At 36.6% G+C, this 19,665-nt stretch overlaps 1 protein-coding gene across 1 annotated transcript in view; it reads right to left on the reverse strand.

Moving 5' to 3' along the window:
- The window catches only part of PRMT3 (protein arginine methyltransferase 3), a 122,624-nt gene that overhangs the window by 22,942 nt on the left and 80,017 nt on the right, over positions 1-19,665 (reverse strand). The window contains exon 13 of the mRNA XM_029914898.1: positions 18,468-18,554. Within this exon, the coding sequence (XP_029770758.1) occupies positions 18,468-18,554 (87 nt within the window). The remainder of the gene's footprint in view (positions 1-18,467; positions 18,555-19,665) is intronic.

The raw sequence follows: 19,665 nt of genomic DNA on the forward strand, positions 1-19,665 counted from the left end.
CTGTTCTTCATTGGTATCATGTTCCAACAGCGTGTGGTTACAGCAGATACAATTAGGCAGCTGGCCACAGAAGTAGGAGGATAATGTGCTTTTGATGGAGTTTATCCAAGCATGGAGATAGAGTGTTTGTAATCCATGCAGCAGAATCACTATGACAAAAATACAATTCATTTTTTTTGTTGGGGTATTTCTTTCAAAATCATAATACAGAATTCAAAAGCCAACTGATGATGAGTCTGAAACAAGTAAAGAAAGAGTAAGAAGATATGCATAAGAATGCTAACTATGGCTTAGATCAGTGTGTACTAACAAGGTGAAAATACAAACATAAGGCATGCAAGCTGCTGCATAAAGACTGCGAGCCCTGCTAGTAATAACTGGTATTTAAACTCAGAAGATGTAATCAACCCACACGAAAACTACATATTCTCATTTTAGCCCAATATTAACTATAGCTTAAATTATGGACTCTTTCTTCTTCAATTAATTCTCTATTTTATCCCAAGAGAAAATTTGCATTTTTTTTTCTTTCATGACTCCTCTAGGGAACAACATACATTAAGTGCCATATAATCCTTAAGGGATACTGTCAAATTGAGTAGCGTTTAGAAATAGACTGAGCAATATGGGAAGTAGCAAAACAGACAATAGGTCTAAAGATATTTTTAAAAAGGTACTTTTACTAAAAATGTTATTGTAATTAATTAATTTTTGATCTACTTAAGATATTCTCAGATTATAACTGAAATTTCTTTTAGATTTACTTAGTCTAGTTCCCTTGTAATTTCAAAATTGCTTATTAAAGTGATTTTAGGGGGCAGAAGGGATCACCTCTTTAGAGCCTATAATGAAAGTACTTTCACTCTGACATTTTGTAAATTGATATTTAACATGTCCTAACTGCTCTACATTTCTTCCTAGCTATAAACATAAGATACTATTTTAAACACTCAAAATTCATTTACATTTAATAATATACTAATATTTTCACTTTTAAAAATTTTTTATTTACTTTAATGTTTACTTTTGAGACAGAGAGCGAGAGTGAGAGAATGCAGTGGGGGAGCGAGAGAGGGAGGGGGGCAGAGGATCCAAAGCAGACTCTGAGCTGACAGCAGCAAGCCTAATATGGGGCCTGAACTCATGAACCGTGGGATCATGACTTGAGTGGAAGTTGGACACTCAATCAAATGAGTCATACAGGTGTCCCCAGATTCATTCTTTTTTTTTCTTATCTGTTTTATCTATTTATGTTTGTTTTTGAGACCAAGAAAGACAATATGAACAGGGGACGGGCAGAGAGAGAAGGAGACACAGAATCTAAAGCAGGCTCCAGGCTCTGAGCTGTCAGCAAAAAGCCCAACGTGGTGCTCTAACCCACAAACTGTAAGATCATGACCTGAGCTGAAGTTGGACGCTTAACCGACTGAGCCACCCAGGTGCCCTGATTCATTCTTAAAAGATACTCTAGTTGTGTAAAATTCAGGGTTGGCAGCTGTTTTCTTTTAGTACACTGAGGATGTCCTCACTGGATTACCTTTTCAATTCTGTTGTTTCTGTTAAGATAACATTTACTGGTCTATTTACTACTGCCTTGAAGGTGATTCCAGCACTCTACTCATAGCCCCACTGACTGCTTTTAAAATTTTCTCCTTGGGCGCCTGGTGCTCAGCTGGGTAAGCACCCAGTTCACAGTTTGTGAATTTGAGCCCCGTATTGGGGTCTGTGCTGACAGGACAGAGCCTGCTTGGACCCTGTCTCCCTTGCTCTCTGCCCCTCTCATGTGTGTGCTCTCTCTCTCTCAAAAATAAACATTAAAAAAAAGATTTCCCCCTTGAAATTAGGATGTCCTAGGTGTAGGTTTTTTTCTTCCTCTTTTTGATAATTCACATGCCATAAAATTTTCCTATTTAAATAAGCCATATAATTCAGTTTTTAAAGAATAGTCAGACTTGTACAAGAATCTAATTTTAGAACACTTTTACTACCCCAAAAAGAAATCCTGTAGCCATTCCCCTTCCAATCCCAGCCCTATCTACAAATTTACCTATTCTGAACATTTCACATAAATGGAATCCTTCTGTAGTTGTACTTAGCATAAACTCAAAATGGATTAACGAACGAATTTGTGAGACCTGAAATTATAAAATTTTTAGAAGATAACATAGGCAGTAATTTCTTTGAATCAGCTGTATATACATTTTTGTTCCTCTGCCTCCTCTGGCAAGAAAAACAAAAGCAGAATAAACTACTGGGACTACACCAACGTCAAGAGCTTTTGTTTGGTAAAGGAAACCATCAACAAAACAAAAAGCCTGCTGAATGGGAGAAGATATTTACAAATGATATACCTAATAAGGGCTTCATATTCAAAATATGTAAAGAACTAATGCAACTGAACACCAAAACCGACCCCCCCCCCCCCCCCCCCCCCCGCAGCCGGGCAATAATCTGATTAAAAATGGGCAGAGGACCCGAATAGATATTTTTACAAAGATGACATGCAGCTGGCCAAAAAACACATGAAAAGACATGCAGCATCACCAATCATCAGGGAAAACTAAACTAAAGCCATAATGGGATATCACTTTATATCTGTCAGAATGGCTAAAAGAAAAACCACAAGAAATAACAAGTGTTGGTGAGGATGTGGAAAAAAAGGAACACTTGTGCACTGTTAGGGATGCAAACTGGTGTAGCCACAGCGGAAAACAGTATGGAGGCTCCTCAAAAAATTAAAAATAGGATTCCCATATTATTCAGTAATTCTACTACTGGATATTTACCCAAAGAATACAAAAACACTAATTTGAAAATATACATGCACCCCTATGTTCACTGCAGGATTATCTACAATAGCCAAGATATAGAAACGGCCCAAGTGCCCAACCACAGGTAAATGGATAAAGATGTAAATTACATATATAATGGAATATTACTCAGCCATAAAAAGGAATGAAATCTTGACATTTGCAATAACATGGATGGATCTAGAGTGAATAATGTTACGTGAAATAAGCCAAAGACAATCCTATATGATAGGATTTCATTAATATGTTGAATTTAAGAAACAAAGCAAAGAAAAAAATAGACCAAAGAAGCCAGAATCCTAAATACAGAGAACAAACTGGTGGTTGCCAGAGGGGAAGTGAAAGGGGAGGAATGGGTAAATAAAAGGGATTAAGAGCACACTTATCTTGATGAGCACTGAGTAATGTACAGAAATGCCTAATCACTATATTGTATACATGACATTAATGTAATACTGTGTGTTGAATAAAAACAAAATTTAAAAAAGACAAAGAATCTTATTCAGGTTATGTTGTGCTCCTTGAGTTGTAACTCATGGTCTTTCACCTGTTTTAGAAAATCCTCAGCCATTATCTCTTCAAATACCATTTGAAGAGATACCCTCCTTTTCTTTGGTGCTACCATTTAAACATATATTAGCCCTTTTCTTGTATCCTCTATGTCTCTTGCCCATCCCAAACCTTCATCCTTGTATCTTTTCATGCTTCCTTCTGGATATTTCTTTGTGACTTAAAATCCAGCTCCTCTCTATACCAGTGTGTTGAGATCTGCTGCTAAACTCATGTTTAGTTCAATTTTAGAACATCTGTTTAACTTTTTTCAAATCTGCTAGAAATCTTTTTAAATGTTTCTAATTCTTTGCTTGAAATTTGCACTTTCTTTTGTCCTTCAACTTAGTATGTATAGTTCTTTTTCTTTTTCTTTTTTTTTAAGTAGGCTTCATGCCCAACATGGGGCTTGAACTCATGACCCTAAGATATAGAGTTGAATGCTCTACTGACTGAGCTAGCCAGGCACCCCGCATAGTTATCTTTAAAGTCCATATCTGATACCTGGAGCACCTAAAGCTTTGTTTTTGTTGCTCACTATTTTTCAGCTGATTATTGATTTTTGTGGTCTTGTGGCCTTGTGTGACTGATTACCTTTGATTATGTTCTGAACATTATATCTAAAACACAGTTTGTAGAAATAATTTAAGACCTATGATAATAATCTTCTAAAAAGAGTCTTAGTTTGTGCAAGGAATTTAGGAGTGCTAGCAAACACTGAGATCATCTTAAATCTGATAATGGGGTTTGAGAATTTTCTGGGCCACCCAGATAATTTGAAGCTACGCTGCAGTCCATGCAAGGGCTTATTTGTCTCTTATCTTACTCTATTCCTGGGTGCAGTCTTTCAGGGTCGCATTACAGAAACTGAAATATCATAAAGGCCCTATTTGTGTATTCTGATCCATGTGAGGCTATCAAAGGGCTATACAAGTCTTTTAGCTGCTTCTTCTAAATTGGTAAACGCCTATGGGGCAAAAGCAATCCCAAATGTCAGTCTCATTTCTTTGTATTTTCTTCTTTTCTGAGTCTTGGCTTGGTAATGCTTTACTAATCTTTCTGACACCTTCTGACAGATACTGTTTTATATTTTCTTTAGCTTTTGTAGTTGTTACAGCAAAATGGTCATTCCATTTTACGTAGTCCACCATTAGAGGAGGCAGATTCACTATTGCATTATTTCTTCCTACCTAGGGCTTCTGGCCTGTAACACTCTCCTCCATTCCCTAAACTAGCTTCTTCTCACTTATTAGGTCTCCGTTTAAACGTTGCTTCCTCTGGGCAGTCTTCCCCAATCCCACAGAATAGAGGTTTCTGCACTATCCATAATAACACTTTCCATGCTGATAATGCTTTTTGCTTAATTACAGACCCTAATAGGCCCTTAAGGGCAGTCTCACTATGTCTGTGCTCACTTCTGTATCCTCACCGCCCAGGCACAATGCCTGGATATTCTACCTCAACAGTGAGGGCAACTGTGCAGTTACAAAGGCATGAAAGAGCGTGGGATGTGCAGGGACAATAGGAAATTAATAAAGATTGACTAATTGAGTGAACCAATAAATATATGATGAAATGACATAATATGCTCAATTCCTATCAACCTTTGTGAAAAGAAACTCATGATTCCTTATCTCTTACAACTTCCTATATTTTAAAATTCAAAACTGATATCAGATGTCAACTACTTTTGAGAAACAATTCCTGATGTCGGTACCAACAACAATTACTCACTCTCTACTAATCTAGTGCTACAGTTATCAGGAAGGCTTCCTGGAAGGAGCCATGCCTAAAGTATAACCTTAAATATGAGTACAATTATTGAGGAAAAGTAGACCAGAGTGCGGCAGGCCAAGGGTATCTTACATATGCCTCTATTATTAAATTCTCTTATAGAACACCATCTTTCAATTATCTATATGTTGGTCTCTCCTACTAAACAAAGGTCTTTGGGGTCAGAGATTATACTGTGTTATATTCACAGTGCCTAACACAGAAGCTAGTACTAGTATCAGTTCTAAGACATATTGCTTAAATGAAAAGTTGTCTTGGGCAGTATTTTGTGTGTGTGCTTGCCACTTGAAAACTGCAGCCCACCACTAGATTTCTGTCTGCTACCTGCTTCTGGATATATCATCAGTTTCTCAGTTTTCTATTGATGTTTATTGTTTCCTTATATTCCTTTGAAATTTCCTTATATTCCATTAAAAAGCAGCATGCTTTCCCTAGAAACCATCACTTAAAGGCTCTATGGCCCATTCCTAATTCCTCAAATGGCAGAAAATAGTACCAGAGGTAAGTAAACATTACATATTTTAAGAACAAAATAGCAAATATATTGAATTTAAAAATCAATGCAGAACAAAATGGATGCCAGTTTTGTAACAGCTGAAGAGTTTTTTTTTTTTTTAGTTTTTTTTTTTTTAATGTTTTTATTTATTTTTGAGAGAGACAGTGTGAGCAGGGGAGGGTCAGAGAGAGAGGGAGACACAGAATCCCAAGACAGGTTCCGGGCTTTCAGCTAGCTGTCAGCACAGAGCCTGACGCAGGGCTCCAACCCACGAACTGGAAGATCATGACCTGAGCTGAAACCAGACACTCAACCGACTGAGCCACCCAGGCACCCCAGTGAGGAGGTTTAAAACTGAAAAATATTAATTCACTTTTGTGGCTAGGTAATCAAGCTCTACCAAATGCTACTGGTCTTTACAAGCCTTTTGTTTTACAAAATGAAGAGGGAGAACACTGAAAGAATTCTGACAGACAGGGTAAAGGGGAAGGTAGAAGATGTGTATACTTTACTTTCCAGAAAGAGACAGGATATTTTCTCTTTGAAAAGTTAAGGTAAAAAGAGGGTTTCCACCTCCTCCTCTGAGCCCTACTAAAAAAGTATCCAGCATCTGAAGTGAGAACTAAAAACCTGGTAGCATTCACTTATATTTGTCCTTTGAGGCTGCAATTTTTCAGAGAAGGTAACTATACCAGTTGTCTTAAGTTCTGGCTTTATATTTGTAATTCCAGTGTTTTGTTTTTCACTGCTACCTCGCACCCTGCTGGGTGAGACAATGACTTACATCTCTGAGGCCCCAGGACTCACGCTGGCCCATCCTATATCCATGGGGTTGGATGATGAATGAAAGGACGAGGAGGAAAGGAGAAAAAGAAACCAGACAGACACTCTGGTGCAGCCTTTGGGGACAGCCACGACATATCACTTGTTAAAGCAAAGGGTATTCTGTAATAGTTATGTCACTGTCTTCATGATCTAGAAATTTAAAATGAGACTCTGTAAAACTGTAGGCAGAAAAGAAGAGATTTTGCTTTGAGAAGCAGCTGATTTGCATAAATGATGCATTCTGAAGAAAGGTTTCATTTCTCCAATACCTCAGTTATTCTGGTATATGGACAGATTAAAGAGTTTTCATTGCATTACCTTTGCCTGTAAAGAAACTATTCTTACTGAGGTGGTGCTTATAAGCTAAATTAATCATACTGATTCAATCCTGATGGAAAAAGTAAATTCCATCTATCAATTCTCACAATCCCAAATACCCCTAACCAAATGGATGTTAAAAATAGGAGCACCTGGGGGGCTCAGTCAGTTAAGCATCCTAAAGCATTAGGTGCTTTAGGATTTTTAGGATTTTTGAATGCCAATATTTACGATGACTTCTGACAGAGCATAAGTCAAAGGAAATCTGAACTGAGAAGATTACTTCCTTACAGGTTAATACTCTAGGGATGACTGCCTGAATCAAAGAAGAATATACCTGGTCAAACTCATTTATTATCACAACCTAATAATGCTAATTGGCAGCCTCTGAGATAAGTCTAAGGAGAATTCCCCTGACATGTCCAATCAAGAGTCCACTATTATTGATTATTTGATAAGTAAACCATTTTTATGCTTATTGCTGTATTTGAGATAACTATTTCAGCCCTGCTTGAGTGTGATTATTTCTCTGATTTATTCTGACCCTTGGCATTAATGATTTCAAGCGTGACCCTATTCCTATCTAGAATTAAATTATGATTGTAATATACTTAAGAATTTCAACAGTCTACTCAAATTATATTTTAGAACAATACGATGTGCTAATCCTTTTATAATATAACTGGCAGCTTTAAAATCACCACTAATGAATTTTTAAAAATGCCAATGCACTATTTATACTATGGCTTTCAAAGGAGGATCAAACATAGGAGTTTCTATCCATTCTAAGGGCAAGTTATTTTATTCAAATTCAGAGTCTTTTATTTTGTGTACTTTTGCATCCTCTTTGAGTAGGTTTAAATAATGTTTTAATACTGGAGGTGATTCACTACTCAATAAACCAATATACCTCACAGTTAATAAGAAGTGGGAAACTTGTCTTTTTAAAAAATTAAGTTTTCGTAGGGTGCCTGGGTGGCTTAGTCAGTTAAGTGTCCAACTCTTAATTTTGGCTCAGGTCATGGTCTCACAGTTGTGAGATTGAGCCCGGCACAGGGCTCCGTGCTGGGTGTGGAGCCTGCTTATGATATCCTCTCTCTCTCTCCTTCTGCCCCTCCCTTGTTCATGTGGTCTCTCTCTCTCTCTCTCTCTCTCTCTCTCTCTCTCTCTCAAAAAAACAGTTTATCTTAATTGTATGTTTTCAAGGAGAGAGTAGAGAAACAGAAAAGCAACTGAACACTGAAAACGAGTTGAAGAAATCTGTATTCTAAAAAGGCTAAAGTCCTCTGTTGTCCAGTTCAGAAGGCTAGACTCTGGTTGGGGAAAATGAAGGACAAGGGGCGGGGTGGAATCAAGTGGAAGTATCCAAAATTTGATAGGCAATGCATAGGGTATACCTGGACTTAAATCTAAACAATATCAGAGCTATATAGAATCCCTCTGAACATGAAACATTTCCTTCTACCAGGAGAGTTATATATCGTGTACAGAATTAGTCACATAATGGGAAAATTTCAGGTGATTAAAATTACTCTGGAAAACACTTAATAAAGTTCTACATTGGAGACTCACAGATAAACCATCTCTCAGTAAGTTCAATACAACCAGTTCTCCTGGCAATGGCACAAATGACCATTTCTTTGGCTGGGCTCCAGAGCAAGTAGATGGTTTGTAATAGCGTGCCATGTTGTATTAAAAATATATACTTTTAGAGGCAAGAATCACAACATTCCACCAAGATGCTCATACTAGAGAAAGATTTGGAACCTGGCAATAATTGAAGAAATGGCAGATGTGTTTTCCACACTGTTCTCATTTGGGAGCACATGTTCACTAAATAAAATGGAAGGTAGAATCATCTGTACCATTTAGACAATTATTTCTCTCATGGTCTCCCTCTCTCTCTCTTTCTTTTACCTTAATAGTTTATTTGGATCAAGTTGTATTTACACAAGATGCTACTCCATTAGATTTGCTAAACAAACAAAAACAACCTAAAATACATTTTAGAGCCCATTAACTTCATGAAGTTGTACAAGTTAAAAAACACATCCTATGTTCAAGAGTGATTTATGTGATTTCATAATTGCTTTTCTAAAATGCTTTGTTAAACAGTGTCACCACAGTTGAGGGACATTTTCAAAATGTCCTCCCACAAAACACCCTTTGATTCTATTCTCATCCATCATATGTAGACCAAGTGTGTCACAAGTCTGACTTGACAAGACAGGCCACAAATGAGTATTCCAATTCCCTACTGGGTACCGCTACCTGCCTGTCTTAAAGGCATTTCAAATTCAACATATAATAATTGAGCTCTGGTCCTCAACCTCTAAGCCTGTTCTTCCAGTTTTCTTTGTCTTAAAACAGAGAACCATCAGTCTTCCACATGTAAAACCAAGAAACCTTGGAGTCACCACTGTCATCTCTTTCCCTCATTCTCCATTATCTACCCCAGTCTCATGTCCTGTCCATTTCATCCTCTAGATCATTCTTGAATTAATCTACTTTTCTTCATCTCCATGAAAATTGACTTTTGTAAGGCACTGCCATTTCTTGCCTCAGCTACTGTAACAGCTGGCCCACCGGTGTCTCACATCCACCTTGATCTCCATGTTCCAGCCATGATCTTTCCAAAGTGCCCTTCAGATACAACTCCCTCTGCGAAAAAACTCTGATGATCTCCCACTGGTCTAAGAAAAAGGCCCAACAGCACAAGATGCTAATGATGCGGACGGTTCTCCGCCCTCCCTGCATGTTCCAGCCTGGCCTTCTCTCACCATCCCTTTCACTCATTATGCTTGTCACTACATGCCCTTGTTTGGGTTTGTTTTTCATAAACTTTTAAAATATAAATATTACACACATGCAAAAAATACAGACACTTAAAGCCAACATAAGAATTATTTTCTATTCTGAGCAAATCATTGTGATTTAGCTCAGCAGATGTATGAAAAGTGAGTACACTCAACTACTACTCAGATCAAGATACAGACTCCAGGGGTGCCTGGGTGGCTCAGTCAAGTAAGCATCCAACTTTGGCTCAGGTAACGATCTCTCTGTGAGTTCGAGCCGTGTCAGGCTCTGTGCTGACAACTTGGAGCCTGGGGCTTGCTTCAGATTCAGTGTCTCTGTCTCTCTTTGACCCTTCCCTACTAACGCATACTCTCATTCTCTCTCTTTCTCAAAAATAAACATTTAAAATAATTTTTTAAAAAGAAAAAAAAAAGACAGACCCCAGTTTAGCTTGTTTTATTAGTTTAGCTTGTTTTAAAATTTTAAATATTAAAATTTTTCTGTATCTGGCTTTTTTTTCTGTCATGAAAAATCCATGTTGTAATGTATAGTCAAGATCATTTTTTCCATTGGTGCATACTACTCCATAGATAACACCACATTTATTTATCCATTTTACTACTGACATTAGCTTGTTTCCAGTTTGGAATTACAATAAAGTGTGCTGCAATGGACACCTGTGTACACGTCTTTTAATAATAAGCACGTGAACACACTCCTCAGAGTGAAACGCCCACGAGTGAAATGGTCAAGCCAGAAGAAAGCATGTAGCTGTAGCAAGGAGCTGAGTTATACGGAAACAACTTAGCACAGTACCTTTGCCTCATTACTCCTATGTGTTTCTTAGAATGCTGTCATTAGTATGATTCTTTAAAAACATCCACGGACGAAGAATTTCAAGCATATATACAATTATAGAGCCTCTGAGTACCTATCACCTATGTTCAACAGTTACCAGTACTTGGCACATTTACTTCATCTATTCTTCCTCTACCCTCTTTTTTGCTAAACTGTTTTGAAACAAATGCCCGGTATGTTATTTCTCCCCTGTATACATACTACAGTTTACATCTCCGAAAAATTGGGACATTTTCTTAAATAACTAGAATGCCCTTTTTCCATGTAACATAAGATGAATTTAAATATCTGTTTCCCTCATTTATGCTTCATCAACTGTTTTGGCTTCTTATTATACTCCTAGTGCCTCGTAGCTCTTAGCGGATGCTACCACTCAAAAACAGTTTCTGGGACCACGTGAAGAGATTTAAGTATTCTCACCACCACCTAAAACTAACTACAAAGGTTCAGGTTTCAGAGAAGAGTACAAAGTTCAGGACCATGCTCTAGATCATATGGTCATTTATATAAGGAGAAACCTAAAATGGACTATAGACATGGAATCACATAATTAGAAATGTTCTCCTCCCACACACATAAAATTTACTTAATGAAGTCTACTGAAATATATACCAGATGTCCCACTAGAATCTATGATGCAAGTTCAAAACAAATCTTACTATTTCTAAGCAGCACAGATGTGTTTTAATAATTAGTTTCTCTAGCTGATTAGCTTTGCAAGGTCAAAATTAGGTCAATTTACACCTAAAAGTACTAAGAACTGATTTAAAACTCAAGAAATGAGTTTGGAATTAGCAGGTTTCTACACTCAGAGATTTTTCAAGAGCCTTGGAAGAAGATTTAAGTATACAATTACAAAGAAATAGGCTCATCTGAAGTTTTTTTGTACGCTATTAGAAAAATTTAAAGCTTAATTAAAAAGTAAAATAACAAAGAGTACTATAAGTAAGGAATCACTACAGTTTGAATTTTAAACATTTTAAAGTTTTATCTAGTAACACCTGCATTAATTGTGGTGCCAGGGTGGCTTATTTGGTTAAGTGTCTGACTCTTGGTTTTGGCTCAGGTAATGATTCCTGGGTTGTGGGACTGAAGCCCAAGTGGGTTCTACCTTGAGCATGGAGCCTGCTTAAGACTCTCTCTCTCTCTCTGTCTGTCTCCCCTGCTTGCACACTCACTCTCTATAACTAAACTAAACTAAAATAAATATAAATTTTTAAAAATAACATTTGCATTAGCCCTAAAAATCTGTTAACCCAAAGACTTGTTTTGACTGCATCAAAAGCTATATATCAGTGCCTCTTCAATCTATCTTTCTACCATCTATCAAGTATTTCATTTAAAAAAGGGAAAAACTCAAAATAAGAATTGGGAAGTAACATATGATTTATTTTTAGTTCATGAACTAAATATGTTTATGTTCATTTACTTTTCCTAATTATCAAAAATCTTTAATATGCTGGCCCAGATTTCCCAGAGTGGGCTTTTAAAAACAACACATACTTCTGTTTCTACTTAGCATTTAGAGGTTTGCAAAAGATCCTCACTCTGATCAACAGCAAAAAAAAAAAAAAAGAAAAAAAAAAAAAAAGCATTGGCTAAACGAAATAATATTTTTTCATGAAAACCTTTGAACAGCCTTGGTTGCAAAGATGTCTAGATAAATTATTTTCAGAGAGAATGAGCCAGCCCTCCCTATCTGAGCAGAGAGAAACAGTGGCTTTCATATCTAATGGCATTTACCCAAAGCTGGGCCCTGGGAGGGAAAAGGAGCAAAAATACCACAGGCACAGCAACTTAGCTGGGACAAGGGGAAGTCAGCCAATTTTAATGGGCAGGTCTGCGCTGGTACGGTGCACTAGAATCTGGAAACCTGGAAGGCAGAGCTAGCAAACCAAGAAGATGAAGCTGGTGGTTGTGCTGCAAAGCTGGAAGAGGTTTTCATGCAATGCTTGGATCACAAAGCTGAAATCATCTGCAACCACACAATTCACTGTCACTATTAACATGATATTACTCTTCCAGAATCTATGGAAACTCTCTGCTATGCCCAGGAAGATGAGGCTGTTTCAGGCACCTCAAGAAAACCTGTTTATATGAACAACAGACTTTTCAACTAATCCTGAGAGCAAATACCTTCTTCTTAAGAAAAGAAGGCTCAACTAGACTGTTTATTCTTCAAGATTCACTTTGAAACTCACCCCTCATTGGGTCTATCAATTCTCAACAAGGCCATGAGCCATGCCAAATTCATATCAGGACCTTTCCTCTCCCTAGTAATCACTTTCTCTGCATTGTGAAATACACTGCAAATCAGGTTTCTCAAACCTCATAAATATCCTGACACTGTCTTCCTCCCTGAACTCAGCTGTATTTTGATGGTCTTCATAGGAAGTTGGTGAGAGGAAGGGGCCTGATCCTGTGTCCAAGACTGTGGAAATTACCTGCAGTGATAGCCAGCCCTAACCAAACTCAACTCCAGATTAGATCAAAGGGATCAACCCCACCCCCCAGCAATTCTAGCTGCCAGATAGAGGTTAAGTGGAAGACCTTCTAGGAGAAAATATTACCTATCTTAGTCTGCACTGTCCTTTTGTATAGTGGCTACTACAAAATACAAAATTATGAAATATACTTAGAAACAGCAAAATGTGACCCATAATCAAGAGAAAAAAAAGCAACAGTAGTAGAATCACAGTTGGCTTAGGGAAGCAGCAAATGGACCTTAAAAGAATGATTATAAATATGTTAAGGAGCAACATATCAACTGTATCAAAAATCTCTACATGTCAAAGATTCATGTGAGTATGTAATCTGATAAAATCATCCTAAGTATTTTCATTTTTAAAGTAAACAACTCATCTGTTATACAAAAGGCAGTACGAAAAGTCATTTAATGTATATCTAGGGTTATGAAAAAGGATGCCTGGCTATGACTTTAAGGAGCTCATAAAGACAGATGCCAATATAAATGCTGCTGGAACACGAGGGAGAGAATATTATACAATAACAAAAATGACATTAAAAATAAACTAGAACTCACAACATGAAACGTATTAGTTCTAAACTGTATGGTCTTAAACCATTTGCTTCTGGACACTTACACACTTTCCATAAAATTATGGACCTTATTGTTTATTTACAAGGTTAGGCGGGCTGTTATGATGGAAAGTCAGTTGCTAACGAAACTTTATGTCCCATCATAAAAGCAAAGGCAATTTGACCTAAACTGTCAATAGTATCATGATATATAAAAACATGCTCAGAAAACTGTTATGTATGGGCTACTAGTATTCAGTGGAAAATTATCCTTTAACCAAGACCCAAGACATTTACATATGAATATCATATCATGTTAAATTCCCCAAAAAACACAAAAAAAGCCCCACAGTCTGTTAATGCTACACACTACAATTAAAAACGCTATCAAATTTCTTCCGTGGTATGTGTATGTGCCTGTGTATGTTGGTGGTGAAGACCACAAAGAAAAGATGTTTTCTAGCAAAGGTTCTAAGAAACTTGAGAAAGCCATCTAAAAACACTATCAGTCTACAGCACACATGTTTTTGAAATTAAATGCAAAGGGGGTGTACTTAGCATCTTGTTAGTTTGAAAAATCCAATTTAATTAGTCTACAAATTTAGAATCTCATTAGAAATAAATAGATATGCATATATTTAAGATGGGCTTAACTACTCAGAGAAATCATCCATCTTACTTTTTGGCTATGCGTTCAAGTTTTAAGCCCAAGAAAAGAAGTATTTATTATATTCGAAGTTTTGTATTTAGCAGTATAAAACCAGATATCTTTTTCTTTATTCTATCTTCCCAAAGTAACTCTTTCCATCTTTTTGCCAAATATTGCTTTTTTTTTCTTAGAATTTTCACTAATTCTTCTTCTAACATAAAGGAGAAACAAAGTTCCAATTAGGCATGATCCTTTTTAATACCTTTGTTATGGATTATTCCCAAGTAACCAGGCAAATTATCTATCTATTCAAAAGTAGCCTTAGAGACTAAGCTTGCATAATAGCTCCAGATGGCTGGTAGCAAAAGAGTGTAAGGCATGGGCACCACCTCGAAGAGCAGAAGATAGTTGGAGTAGATATGGATGGACAGTTGGGACTCTACAAATAATGAAAACATAATGAAGGCACTGCAGGCCACAGAACCCTACTCGTGTCAGGCTCATGCTGGGAAGGAAACAAAGTTCCCAAGAAATGTACATGCTTGACCAAATAATGATATATTTACTCTGAAAGGGTGAAGAAAAAAATTTTCAAAGATCTACCTCTTCTCTGCAGCAAAGAGGATGATTGGATATGTGACTTATTTTATCATATAAATCTGTCAGCCCTATCTCTGAGGAAGAGATGCACTGTGGTCACACTCCCTTTCTCTCTCCCTCCCAAGAACTGCTTGGAATCACACTTTTCTTCTCTGTTTTATTTGCAACATGGTTTAGATTTTACAGATTTGTTTCAAATGCAACATACTACCTGGAATGCTTCCACCTCTGGAATATCTCATTCCTAAGTTTCTTGTCCCACCAAGGAGGTCTTTTGGGGTCAAGATATTTCACAAGTAAAACATAGTGATTTATTTTTCTTCATCCATAAAATGGGAATATTAGTACCCACTTCAATGGGTTATTAAGACCAAATGAAATAATGCTTTTAAAGTGATTAGCACATTGCCTGACATATAAGTGTTCAACGACTTAGACATTATCACCCAATTTATATTGACTAATTATTTGACAGAATAATCTCAGCAGCATTGAATAAGTACTAGAATTTATATGTTCGGTACCTGGCATGCACTCAATAAATATGGTTCGAAACTGTATGTTACTCTCAAGATGAGTTACCGAATATGTTCTCAGTAGCGATCAGACATACACAAGTCCACCCCAGTCTTCTGCCACTTTCTTCCTGAACCCCAGACCTATCACATTCCTGGATTTTGACATTAAAATCATTCAGGTAAGTTGGAAATAAAAATATAACTCTAAAAGGTTCTTAACAGATATAACAGTTTGTTTTTTCTTATGGAACACTGTACGGGAACAAGTGCAGCAAATACTTATTTGATGTATTCTTTAATACAAAGGTTTTGATTACAATCTTTGTGTTAGACTTTACCAGCTTTTTTTTTCTTGTTTTATTTCTATTTTACGCTTTTACATATATTGAATAAAACAAAGATCATTAAAGAATAAAAACAATTTCTTTTGACAAAGTTTCTTGTACACTATGGCAAATCATAGGAACAGAAAATAATTTTATATATGCATGTGAAACTCTTTCTGTAGCATTAACACTACTGCAGTATGTCTGATCACTACTTCCCAAGACTTTTTAACTGCTAGGAAATTAAACATGATCTATGTGTAGCCGAACAGGTATGCCGAAAGAAGATGTGTAAGGAGGAACTGGACAGCATGAGTTAGGCAAAGGGGATAAGAACAGGACGGTAGTGAAGAGTTCTGTCCATCTGGGATCGACAGTGGTGGCTACCAGGTGGGCGGGGGCATTAGGAATTAACAGGCCTGCAGTGGTGGAGGCAGCTTTGTGGCAGGCTAATGCTAAGATGTGGTTCCAAAGTATTTTCCACGGGCACCCGGGTGGCTCAGTCGGTTAAGCATCTGACTCTTGGTTTTGGCTCAGGTCATGATCTCACAGGGGTTCAGGAGTTCAAGCCCCTGTATAGAACATTGCAGTGCAGAGCCTACCTGGGATTCTCAATCTCTTCCCTCTCTAGCTGTCCCGACCCTGCTCATGCACATGCATGCTCTTTCTCTCTCAAAATAAATAAACTTAAAAAAAAGAAAGAGTATTTTCTATAAGTTCAAAATATAGACTATTCCTTTACCTCTTCCACTGTGTCTGGAAATTTTTATTTAGCTCTTTAGTAAATCTCCTTCTGTGATTTGGATTTTGTTGTCTGAAACTAAGAACGCTGGCCAATAACCCAAAATATACGGAACATTTTTAAAAACTCCATAAACTCAGGGCGCCTGGGTGGCTCAGTTGGTTAAGCACCCGGCTGCGGCTCAGGTCATGATCTCATGGTTCGTGGGTTCAAGCCCCGCGTCGGGCTCTGTGCTGACACCTCAGAGCCTGGAACCTGCTTCGGATTCTGTGTTTCCCTATCTTCTAACCCTCCCCTGCTCGCGATGTCTCTCTGTCTCTCAAAAATAAGTTGAAAAAACAAACTCATCGGTCTACATAACATTAAAAAATATGCACAACTATAAACAAGTTTTTGAGGTCTTCACTGCAGTTTTACAGTCGTTCTCCTTTGATTCATGTGAAGGACACTGAAAGTAGATCTGAAATAATATTATTTAATAACTGGTAATATGGCATTTTCTATCTAAGAGTTCCTTTATAGATTAATCAGCTGTCATTACTCTAGAGGTCTTTTTCTTCCTTAACCTTCAAAGATACTAACATCAAAACAGTAAATCTAGGAGTTAACACCTTTAGCCTATAATTTCAATTGACCAAATCATTTCAGTTAACTAAAAAGGAAAATTAGAAAATATGGGAGAAATTAATGGAAATGATGAAATTTTGTTTTTGTGAGTTAAATGAATATAATGATTGCCCCTAAATCATAAATCTGGAATCTAGATATTTACCTTTTAAAAACTGTAAAACCAACTTTAACAAAAAGAATTCCTCAAAACATCAAAGCACATTGTTAAACTCATTTGGATATAAAATAATTATTGGATGAAAATGAACTGGAACAATTTTTAAAAAGTTGTAAAGTGTTTTATGTGTCAATGTTTTAAAAAATCAGGTTTAAGAGTCAAAGTTAACATAACTATAATCTGTTTCACATAGTTCCTAACTATACAGTTTTCAGTGAATTTTTTTTAAGAGACAGAGAGCGAGCCAAGGAGGGGCAGAGACAGAGGGAGATAGAGGATCCTAAGCAGGCTCTACACTGACAGCAGAAAACCCATGTGGGGCTTGAACTCATGAACCATGAGGTCATGACCTGAGCTAAAGTCAGATGCTTAACTGACTAAGCCAGACAAATGCCCCCTCCCCAATTTTAATTCAGTATAGGTGGTTTTGTACAGGCAAAGGAGTGTAAGGAGCTGGCACGCCTCAAAGAGCAGAGGATAGCTGGCAGATTCAACTCAGGATTAATATTCCAAAACCTATATAATTTTTTAAATAATATGAATATATCAATATTGCCTGTGTAAATTCATACTTTCTTAAGTAAAGGCCCACATCGTATTCACATTCTGAGTCTCCTGACAAAAACAAATATTGTTATCTTAGTATTAATATACATTTACAAATGATTTAAGAAAAATATTAATATAGTTTAAGAACCTTTCTGGCTACTTTTTAGGTGCTTCCACATATATTAACTCATTAATCTGTGTTAGTATTTAAGATAGAAATTATTACCATTTTTCTTAAAGCAGCTGATTAAATCGTCTGAGGTACAGATTACAATCTAGATAACTTGAATAAAGTAACTAGTGAGTGGCAGAACCAATTGTGATTCCAGAATTGTCTAACTTTTCTAATGCCCATACTTTTTCTGTTACACCAAAATGCTTCTTTATGGAAAGGTAAACCATCAGTTTATGATGTCTCACACAGTAATATAAAATATTATACCAAATAAACATATTTTACTTCCATCTATACTGAGTGTTAAGATTTATTAGGGTTGTGGACATGAACTTCTATGAAGATAAAGATGAGTGTTCTCAATTAGTTACATGAGAGGCAATGAAGAAGAGTCGATAAAAAAAAAATCATTATGCAACCCTGGTATACTAAGACTTTCTCCTCTGAACTAAACTAACTTTTTTGAAGTCTACTGACCTATCAAAACAGATCTGTTCAATAGCCTAACAAAGGCAAATATAGACTGTCAAAGGCAATAGTCTTTTCCATTTATCACAGGTCTGGTAATTAATTCATTAGCCTGCCAATCAACTGCATTGCTAGTGACAGTTGTGAGTGTAGAATGAAAGAGCTTACCGTGCACATGGATGTCTTTGTAATTTTCAGGGTGAAATCCGAAGAAAACTCCAAAGCTGAGACAGAGGTTGTATGGCAATCTATTTGCTACCCATTAAAAAAGAGTAGAGGGAAGAATTTAGTAAGAATAGTGAAAACAAAACCAAAAATAAACAGACAATATTACTTCTTTCTTATGCAAAGAAGATTACTGTAAACCAATGTTGCGCAAGATTTAATCATTCAAACCCACTTCTGGGATTGTTTCCAAATTTAAGGGCTACTAGCACTATCATTTAGTTAATTTTTATTTAAACCAAATTAGTATTTTTAGTTAGACTTCTTGTAAGAATACTATATGTCAAGTCATGCCTCTAATATGCTGTTAAAGTTTTTCTACAATGCACTCAAATGCTTTCAAATACAAATTTTTTCCTGTGTTCCAACTAAAATCATTTTATATACCACCAGTGGTACACATTTGCTACAAATTATGCATGACAAGACTCAACATTTTCATAGGAAATGCCAACCTGAAAACATATGGTAATAGAAAGGATAAGGTGTTTTAGAATTCCTATTTGTTACTGGATTTGAAGATAAGTTTGTTAGATATTAGGAAAAACCATGACAGTTAAAACCAAAGAGCTAAACCAACTATGAAGATTCAATTCAGGAAAAAAAATGGCCAAAGAGTCGTATGTTCCTATTCTACTCTAGTTCAAGTCCTTCTTCACTTGACTAAGGAGAGCAAACGAAGACATGGCAGTGAAGCCAGAAGGGATGCTCTGGAGGCCTGACTTGCCATGAGCAGATTAGGACACAGCGTACACAATGCACAGGACTATATACTTGAGGCATTACTCTCTTTAAAAGAGCTTGAGAAAATTTAAAAGAAGATACAGCATGGCTGCCTTCTACTTGTAGAGGACGGTGGAAGAGGGAACAAAATCTATTTAGCCTAAACAAACAAATAAATGACTGATTAATGTTTAAAAAAATAGAGAAAGGGTATGTGTATCTTTTAAACACCTTTGTTTTCAAACTAAAATCTTCTATTTCAACTATTTATTCATAGTAGTTTTTGGCATTAAACAAAGAGATCATCGAAAGAAAAATTAGTCCCTCCCCGCAACAAATCTCTTTTTGCTTAGCCTTGAGGCTGAGTTGGCTGTAACTGTACACTACTACTTTGAACCAAAGAATCCAAATAAATCTC

This window comes from Suricata suricatta, chromosome 11, assembly GCF_006229205.1.
Source record: "Suricata suricatta isolate VVHF042 chromosome 11, meerkat_22Aug2017_6uvM2_HiC, whole genome shotgun sequence".
In the NCBI taxonomy this organism is placed as follows: Eukaryota; Metazoa; Chordata; class Mammalia; order Carnivora; family Herpestidae; genus Suricata; species Suricata suricatta.